Source organism: Rutilus rutilus, assembly GCF_951802725.1.
Source record: "Rutilus rutilus genome assembly, chromosome: 6".
Lineage (NCBI taxonomy): Eukaryota > Metazoa > Chordata > Actinopteri > Cypriniformes > Leuciscidae > Rutilus > Rutilus rutilus.
The window spans coordinates 7,286,466-7,296,645 of record NC_140214.1 but is presented as its reverse complement, the minus strand read 5'-3'; the positions used below and the strand labels follow the sequence as shown (position 1 = coordinate 7,296,645).

General features: G+C 34.7%; 1 protein-coding gene across 1 annotated transcript; it reads right to left on the bottom strand.

Annotated features, from left to right (window-relative positions):
* Window positions 1-2,176: 2,176 nt before the first annotated feature.
* Window positions 2,177-9,782, bottom strand: snorc (secondary ossification center associated regulator of chondrocyte maturation). The gene is made up of 3 exons (XM_084412634.1): window positions 8,807-9,782; window positions 3,365-3,526; window positions 2,177-3,161 (listed from the first exon to the last, which is right to left on the bottom strand). The coding sequence occupies exons 1-3, from the start codon at window positions 8,892-8,894 to the stop codon at window positions 3,052-3,054; spliced, it is 360 nt and encodes a 119-aa protein (XP_084268760.1). The 5' UTR covers window positions 8,895-9,782; the 3' UTR covers window positions 2,177-3,051.
* Between the last annotated feature and the right edge of the window lie 398 nt (window positions 9,783-10,180).

Genomic DNA, 10,180 nt, shown 5'->3' with positions numbered 1-10,180 from the left:
ATCAGAGTAATACTGGTAAACAGGGCCAGTTCTGCAGTCTGCTGCAGAACACTTTCTTAGTACAGGTTGAAATATCTTCAGATTTATTTACTATACAAATTCCCAAATACAAAAAGTGAACCAACAAGCAGCAATAATTAGCTCTACGCCATTTAATTTATAATGCGCAAGACATTTTTGATAAATGTATCAGTTTCAAATAAAAAAACAGTTGTACATTTAGATCTTGCACATGCCAAGAAGTTAAAAATAACTTCTTTTTTTAAATAAACATTTTCACTCATTTTACATTTGACATGCATATAGGCTCATTTTGACGTATTTTTAGCTCTTTAGTAATGACCTGTAAACACCATTTTGATTATTTACTATTTAAAAGAATATAAGTGAACAAACATGGGAAAAGTAAGAAAACATACTTGGCCAGTACGGGGATCGAACCCGCGACCTTGGCGTTATTAGCACCACGCTCTAACCAACTGAGCTAACCGGCCATGTTCGCATAACGTGTCTATACTATGTCCAAGAAAGTATGTTAGTGGATAATTTGTAAATTACGGTGACCAGGAGGGGACATTCGGTTCACTTAGTTTTGAATCGTGGCCACGACATATAAACTTGTGGGAACGTGATAATAAGTCGTGTCCACGAGAAAGAAATGTCGAGGTAACGATATCCTTATTTCGTGGCCACGACTTCATATGTTGAGGAAACAAAATCTATTTCTCATGGCCATGAGTTAAATGCGTAAGCAACCTGCGAAACCAATAGCAACCTGGAATGATTCCCACGTATTGTATGTCTTTATTATTTATATCCTAAAGCATATATACAAAATATAGTCTGGTTAAGATCTCAATGTTATTACCGACCTCGTGGCGCAACGGTAGCGCGTCTGACTCCAGATCAGAAGGTTGCGTGTTCAAATCACGTCGGGGTCAATTTCTTTTTCAATCTACGAAACGGAAAGGAATGGAACAAAACAAGTGGCTCATACCAATGAGACCAATAAGGTCTACAATACAAGTTATTTAAAAAATCCAAGATGGACGTTGCATGTTTTTTTCACCACAAGTAGGTTCATATTAGCGAGGGTGTTGACGACTCTGAAATGAACGCTGAAGCGTCAGCTTGTTATTAAATCTCGTTGCCATATTTTGTTTTTAGTAAAGTCAGAGAAAGAGTCCACATTTCATTACTGGAACTGACTGGAACGTGTCGTCAAAGTAAAGAGGAAAAAGTAGGGCTCGTCCGGGATTTGAACCCGGGACCTCTCGCACCCTAAGCGAGAATCATACCCCTAGACCAACGAGCCGATATGCATTGAGATTCAAAGAACCACCTAAGTCCTTCACACTTTTGCAAAGTTACTACAGATTATTCGGAAGATGTTCTTTGGTGGTCCGCCAAGGCTAAGGTAAACAAAAGTATGCTTTTTTCTTTCTTTTTTTTTTACATCCAATGTTTTTTTTCCCCCCATTTCACAGACTCAAAATAAACGTCAGTCATGGTGAACAACATTGTACACAAACTCAATTTAAATTTTGTGGTATGTGTTAGCTTTGGAACCATCATTCTATTTCAATGTAGGCTAAACATAGTTTGATATCGGCAACACTTTACAATAAGGTCCCATTAGTTAAATTAGACTACTAGATTATGCATTAGGTGCTATGAGTAATAGGCTACATTTGTTACCGTATATATTAATCCTTGTTAATGTTAGCTAATACAAAAAAAAAAGTTAGTTCAGGTCAATTCAAATTATATTAACAGAATCAACTTTTAATTTTGATAATGCAAATGTTTAAATAGCATGAACTAAGATAAATATGCTTTAGAAGCATTTGTCATTGTTACCCTAATGTTAACAAATGGAACATTATTAAGTGTTACCATAATATCTAATAGATGCAATCTAAAAAATATCCAATTATAATAATTAATATTTTAAAGTCTAAACTATAAAAAAATGATTTGTTGAACTTGAAAGCCTCTGCTGTGTTAAGGTACATTTGAACATGTTCTTTTAATGTTTAAGGCTGTTTCTCTTCCCCCTCAACTGACAATAAAGAGAATAGGCAACAACGTGCTAAATAACCAATTATTTTGCATAACTCATTTCATAAAATTAAAATCTTAAGTGAAAAAAAAAAAAAAAAAAAACACTCTTGGAGGAGGATTAAACATGGCCTTTTAATCTGCTCAGTGACTAATCACAAAGTGACACACAACTTCATCAGTTTATATATAAAAGTTCAGTTAAAACACTCACTCTCAAAGACTGCTTTGATTTCTCTCAACACACACACACACACACACACACACACCCACACCCACACTCTCTCTCTCTTTATCTTAAACATTATCATTTTACAGAAATCAGTGTAATGTAATGGCAAAAAATTGGAAATTGGTATACATTAGATAAGAACACAGTATGAACTAAATAAAAAATGGTTGCACATTAATGGTAAACTAAATCATAAAATGTCACTAAAATCTATATTTTTTACTTCTTTTGAAAAAAACAAACAACCCTATAATCTTTCAGTCTAAACCTAATTGCAAGATGATATCTACATTGATAATATGGTCACAAAATAAATGCACCCATAAATCTCTCTTGATTGCAAGTGCCCTTTTGTTCAGACTCGTGTTTGCTTTGTCTTGAAGTTTTCATCTTGAAAATAAAGGTTCCACAAGGAAGGTTTTCACAGTGATGGCATAGAATAACCATTTTTTCTTAGTGTGAAGAACATTTTAAGAATCTAAATAACATCTGTCCAGTATAAAGAACCTTTTGTGCAATGAAAAGGTTCCATGGATGGTTCTTCATGGGCCCATCGATGCCAATAATGAACCTTTATTTTTAAGATTAGGGGAAAGAAATCCCCAAACAAGTCTCAGAGTAACAGTAACGAACAGCTGCAAACAACCATTTCATGAGGGACCTGCCACCAATGAGTACAGATGGAGGAGAGGGAAAAACAAGGAGAGCAAAGAGAAGAGACTGAGGAAGGGAGAAAATGAAAACATTAATGCCCCTTCCTAAGAGGCAGTGAACTTTCTGAGCGTGATCACAATGAGAGCGAGAAGAACAGAGGCTCCGAGGAACACTGCGATGACGATAGCTGTGATGGCACCTGGCCCCAGCACAACTGAGAACAGAAATAATACAACTGTCAATCACACACCATAACATAATGACACCAAGTTCTCTTTAACAAAGACTATACCATATTCAGTAGCTGGAGAAGGATTCATTACCAAGCCATTTCTGAGCTAGTCAATATAAAATATGCTCTATTTCGGTAGGTGTGATTAAGTATACAGTATGTGAACATGGATGGAATAACTTTACCTTCCTCATCCAGGGTTACTGAATGTGTACTGTCCTCATAGTCAGGGGCGTTTCCCGTCTGGTCCTGGTAAGGGACTTTTGTTGTCACATCGATGGCTCCAGCACCGGATAGTGTGTCCTGGTTATCATTCTGCAGTGTAGGGGAGGAATCAGCCACTGTTTCTGATAGAAGGGAAAAAAAACGAAGGTGAATCAACAATATATGCAGTTTGAGAATGTGTTTTAAGCTATTTTCACGAAATCGTTCCAAAACGGAAAGGCAAAGAACATGAAAAGAACATACTATATATATTTCAATAATTAATATACATGTAAGAATACAAAATAAATAAATAAATAAATAAATAAAAGGCAACTAGGATGATATAAATAACAATATCTACAAGTAAGAATACCATATATATATATATATATATATATATATATATATATATATATATATATATACAAATAAAGATGATATATGTAAATTAGAATCTTAATATTAGAAATTAGAATATTAAATATTATCTTACAAGCATGAATACTAGATAGATATTATATATGAAGATGGATGGATGGATGGATGGATATTAAGTATGATAGATAGATAGATAGATAGATAGATAGATAGATAGATAGATAGATAGATAGATAGATAGATAGATAGATAGATAGATAGATAGATAGATAGATAGATAGATAAAGTATGATGGATAGATAGATAGATAAAGTATGATGGATAGATAGATAGATAGATAGATAGATAGATAGATAGATAGATAGATAGATAGATAGATGATAGATAGATAGATAGATAGATAGATAGATAGATAGATAGATAGATAGATAGATAGATAGATAGATAGATAGATAGGTATGATGGATGGATGGATGGATGGATGGATGGATAGATAGATAAAGTATGATAGATAGATAGATAGATAGATAGATAGATAGATAGATAGATAGATAGATAGATAGATAGATAGATAGATAGATAGATAGATATGATGGATGGATGGATAGATAAAGTATGATGGATAGATAGATAGATAGATGATAGATAGATAGATAGATAGATAGATAGATAGATAGATAGATAGATAGATAGATAGATAGATAGATAGATAGATAGATAGATAGGTATGATGGATGGATGGATGGATGGATGGATGGATAGATAGATAGATAGATAGATAGATAGATAGATAGATAGATAGATAGATAGATAGATAGATAGATAGATAGATAGATAGATAGATAGAGTATGATAGATAAGTATGATAGATAGATAGGTATGATAGATGGATGGATAGATAGATAGATGTGAGTCACATTATGTATGACTCAATGGGCATCTTTACGAAGGATTAGCACTCGCTTCTCACTATGGTATCTTGTCCTGCGCGTTCCTCCACTCTTCTTCTCCTCACATCTCTCACCCACATTCCACATCTCCCACAGGCATGGAACAGCCATGAGACTTTTCTCACTTACATCACACTCACGGAGCACAAAGCCCATTTCCTATGTTACCGCTTGCCCACCGCTCCCAAAGGGCACCTTATGGACAAAGTTTCTGACCCCAAAATGAAGGGACAAAGACAGACAGAGAGAACATGGATAAATAGTGGGATATCTAGCCTGACCCTGCTTGAACAACCCAATGGCATGGGTTGAACCTAACCCAAACAAGCAGACACACATATTGTGCTCATTTGTGCATTGAAAGCATAATTCGAAAATAGAGATATTTACATGCAGTGGCAACTTATACCATCTTTCCATGCACTTAAACATGCTAAAATGCTCTTATTCCACTATAAATCTTAAAATAAAAGGTTAATATTTGGAGTCAGCGAATTATCAAAAATCTAATTATCGAAAAATCATAGCTACAAGTAAGAATACTAAACAAATAAAAAAGAAACTAAAAAAGAACCTCAGCTGATATATTTAAATAAATAGCTACAAGTAAGAATACAAAAAAAAAATTATATAAAAAAAAAACTTTTAAAAACTAATAACTACTACAAGTAAGAATACTAAATAAAGTAATAATACCAATTTAAATAACTAAACAATGGCACAGGCCAAAACTAACTCAACAAGACGCACATTGATTGCTAATTTTTGCATCGAAAACCCTATTATTAAGTTTCCAAAATAGACGTATTTACATGTAGCGGCCACTTATACCACCTTTCCATGCCATTAAACATGCTAAAAAGCTCATATTCCACCCTAAATCTTAAAATAAAAGGTTAATATTTGGAGTCAGCGAGTTGGGGATGGCCAGTATTTTTAATAATAGTGTGTTTGCTCAGCGAGACACACTCTTTCTGGACTTGAAGCCGGCTGTAGGTACGGCACACCGGGGCTCTAGGCCAGCGATACATCAATGAGCCCTTCACTCGAGGGTACAAACAGGCACTTGTGTGGTCAGAGAGGCAGAGGAACCAACGGCCTAAACACAGCCAGCACTGCAAGTTAAACAAGCTTGTTTATGAAGCCAGTCTGTGGAAAAGCACGCACCACGGCGTCAGCATGCACAACCTGTTGATTTGAAAAAGTACACTTTTTTTGTGTGTTTGTCACTTCATGGCCTGCTTAAATATTTATTAAGTACTGCTTAAACATTTGGCAATAGGACAAGGCCAAGGACGTTGTCTCATTTCTTGTATTTTAACACACAACAGTGAGATGACAACACACAGACAGATGCGTGCGAATGACACAATGGTCCGCTACAGTGTGTGTGCCACCAGGGTGTTGCCTGTGCCCATGTCCTCATCTCACCTTACTCCCGCTACAGTAAAAAAATACATTGTTCATTCTATAGGTTTTAAACCCAGCTATCAAAAATGTGCTTTAAGGACGCTTTGCTAACGTTCCCATTCAGTTCTCAGAACATTCAAAACGTACTTCTTTTTTTTTTAAGTCTTTTTTTTTTTTGCCAGCATTTTCTTTAAAAAAACTTGCCGACCACAGCAAGCATTTTTTTTTTTTTTTTTACAAAAATGTCATGGTCCCTAGAATAGTTTTTTTTATCTGAACAATATATAAAAAGAAAGAACAGACCATTTTCTTTTAAACAAAAAACCCTGTTTTATTCTATAGCTTCATTCACTCTTTCTCATCAACAGTTTCTTATAAAAAAAAGCAACTTTTTGTACAAAAAGTATCGTGTTTTTTTTCAAAGACTACAACACCTGTGTTTTGATCAGGAGATTCAGTACTCTTTCAGAAGATGCGCTCTAGCGCCCCCTACCGTATAACAGTGAAAACATGGAAAGACGGAAAATTCCGCCAATGGCCGGGAAAGAGTTAATTTTTATTTTATTTTATTGTTTTCTTGTTTATATGATTGTCGCTGAAAATTTCCATTTTATCATTCTACAAACATTCTAGGAATGTTATGTTTAAATATTCTCTGAACGTTCTGAAACTGGTTACATTTAAAAAACGTTTGACGAACGTTCAACTAAAACGTTTCAGAAAAAACGATTTATAAATGTTTTTGTGCTAACGTTTTGAGAACATTAAATAACTTAGAACAAACAAGATATTTGATCATAACTTGCCAGAACGTTAGCTAGAGTTCTGAGAATGTTCAAGCTGGGTATTTAGTAATACACTGTAAAAAGTGAACAGTTGGATCAACTTAAAAAAATTAATTTGAAATTAAGTTTTTTTAAGAAATTAAGTTTTCTCAACTTAAATTATCACGTTTTATCGTGAAAAACGTGATAATTTAAGTTGAGAAAACTTAATTTCTTTAGGTGTTACCAATTTAAGTAATTTTTTTAAGTTGATCCAACTGTTTTTTTACAGTGTATCATTGATTTTGACCTCAGAGGTGAACAAAATTTGAACTGAATTGATTTGAGCTGGATGATGACACTATTGTTTTCTGTAGAGCTGCTTTACAGCTCAATCAAATTAGTTTCATAATGGATACATTTAGCAGCATTGGCACTGTTATTGAATCAACATCAACTGAATTGAATCAGTGTTGGATGACTTGATCTGAATAATAACAGTATTGTCTTCTCAGCATATAGCTAAATCGACATAGTTTCTTAATTGATTTTACACAGTTATCGAACTTAATCAACACTGAACTGACTTGAACTGAATAATGCTCTTTGTAGAACTGCTTTACAGATCTCAAATTTGAAGATTGCATTATTAATTCTGTTATTTTCCTGTTTATTACTGTGAAGCTGCTTTGAAGTGTTATATGAAGGTTACATGACTTGATGAGGACTAGTCAACAAGGTTCAGTATTACAGAATTTGTCGTCTTCATGAATATTTTTTCCCCAACAAAATGTCAATTAAAGCAAAAAAAAAAAAAAAGGCAAATATTTTGAAAGTAATATAAATGAACAGCCATAGTTATGGTTGAGATGAAGCATCATGCATTCAAAATCGGTCTCTTACACACCAAAATTCAGAGTCCAATATTGACAGCACAGCAGAGCTATTCATATATTCAATTCATTCAAAAATAATGATATATATATATAGAAGTTCTTCCACCACAAATTCTGTTATGTACTGGAAATGTATCCAAACAGACAGTGACATCATGATCATCCAGACTTTTGGAATAATTTTTGCTCCCGTGACATCAATGCAAACAAGTTCACATTAGAAAATGAAAAAAACAAAAAAAAAACAGCATTACATCATGTATTCTGGCTGGAAATTCTGAGTCTCTTAAAAATATTTTCTCACACTTTATGAGCAAGTTTGTGATTTTACTATATCATTTGGAAGGTCCTATTTTAGAGATGATGGTCGAAAAACACAACCTTTTTAGAATGCAATTCTAATGTACTTTTTATACAAATGAACTTTGTGCTCAGATGTATAAACGCCTTGTTTTCCTCACGAGTCCAACAAACGAACTCTTTGTCTATGTACGCACTGAACCCAAGACTAAAATCAGGTTCAACACCTGGATGTGAAAAAGAGAAGGTCTGAGTCATTGAAGACAGTGTGACGTTTCAGTCTGCGAGAGTCTCGCACACTTACGCCACTGTAAAGACTCGATCCTGAGAATGGTTCAGTGAAACATTTCAATTTCAGTTATTTTGGTTCGCTTTACAATAACACTCTTCTTTTTTTTTTTACAATAATGAACCCTTTTTGTTTTCAATTTATTGCCCATGGAAATAATCCTAGCAAGTTAAGCAAATGTTCATTAAAATAAACAACGTGGCGAAAATGACACGTATGCACAATTAAGAGATTTCAGAGATGAAGTAATTCTGAACCTTCATCAAGATGAGCTCAGAAAGACACTGATCTACACTTCAAGTGTTCAAAATTCAACACTCATATCACCCAACCAATCAGAATTACCCGCTTATTAAAAACCCTATTAACCTTAATAAGTCAACACATTTATGAGAATAGCATCATTGATTAGATGGGAAGATGGTGATGTTACCTGTCTGCACAAAAGCCATGCAGAATGCCAGAGCGGCGACGAAGGCGAGCCGAGATAAACCGCTGGAACTTCTGCTGCCGAGGCCCATGGTTCCTGATCGGACACTTCTGTTCTCCGCTCCTAGACTGGTGCGTTAATGAAAGAACACAGAGAGCAAGTGAGAGACCGAGTGAGAGATGTAGGGGTAAGCTGGGTTTAGGTGGGAGGACTCTGTATGGACAGTGCAGACTTGTGTCAACTCTTCTGGTAACTGCCCACCTTCTTCAAAGCCAGTCTTTTCCACTCCTGCAGCACGACGATGACGGCCCTCATGTCCCGCGCTACTTTTCTGTGGGATTTAGGATCATAGAGATGGATCTCGCAGTCGGTAGAAGTGATGACAATTCGATTGCATTGCATCAAACTGTGGGAGGCATCATGAAATCTGAAGTTTGATCATGATTCAGTTTGATTATATTGGCATGATTCATAATTACGCAACTGCAAGTTCAAGTGATATGGAGTCGAACGATAAACTTGATGTACATGATAATAAGAAGAAGCGTGTAGTGGTCAACAGAGCAATACAAAAGAATCGGAAGTTTTTCAAACGGTAAATAACTCTAGAATTATTTGGGATCTGAATGTAAAGCCGAAGGGTATATTAGGTGGACAGGCACCTAAATATACGAAGTTTAAAATCAAAAAGTGATCAGATTAATCATATACTGTATTATTAGAATCTAATTTAGACTTCCTCTGTTTATCGGAAACCTGGCTTCATGACAATTCTCCATCAGCTGCTCTAAATATCCCTGGTTATGATTTCTATAGGAAGGATCGAATTGAAAAGAAAGGAGGTGGCGTAATGATTTATGTGAGAGACACTATCCGTTGTAATGAGATTATATGGCAAAATCCTATTGATTTAGAACGTATAGGTTTAAATATGATTCTCTCATCGCAGATGTCTTTTACACTTATAGTTATTTACCGAGCACCTGCATTAAATAACAGTTTTTATGATGAACTTAAGAACGTATTATCTCAATGTGATTTTAAGAAGGAAGTTATTGTTATGGGTGATTTAAATGTAAATTGGGAAGACACATCTATAAGGAAGAAGCTTAAGCAAGTCGTTGATGGTTTTAATTTAGTCCAACATGAATAACAAACAGCACTAGTACTCAGATCGACCTAATATTTATTAACAGACCAGAGAGATATATAATATGATAACAGGGTTGTCAGCCCATAATATGGTGCTTATTTCTAGAAAATTAACGAGCAAACGATTTATTACACATGCCAGTAATAAGGAATTCTTCGGTAGTTTAAATCAGCAATTGAAAATATGAATTGGGAAGATCTGGTATCATCTAATATAGATTTAGA

Excerpts from the sequence above, each read along its gene's own strand:
- snorc (XM_084412634.1), bottom strand. The coding sequence starts at position 8,894 with ATGGGCCTCGGCAGCAGAAGTTCCAGCGGTTTATCTCGGCTCGCCTTC. Across the intron at positions 3,527-8,806 it reads CATGGCTTTTGTGCAGACAG|AAACAGTGGCTGATTCCTCC; the intron begins GTAACATCACCA and ends CCCTTCTATCAG. Across the intron at positions 3,162-3,364 it reads AGTAACCCTGGATGAGGAAG|TTGTGCTGGGGCCAGGTGCC; the intron begins GTAAAGTTATTC and ends TTCTGTTCTCAG.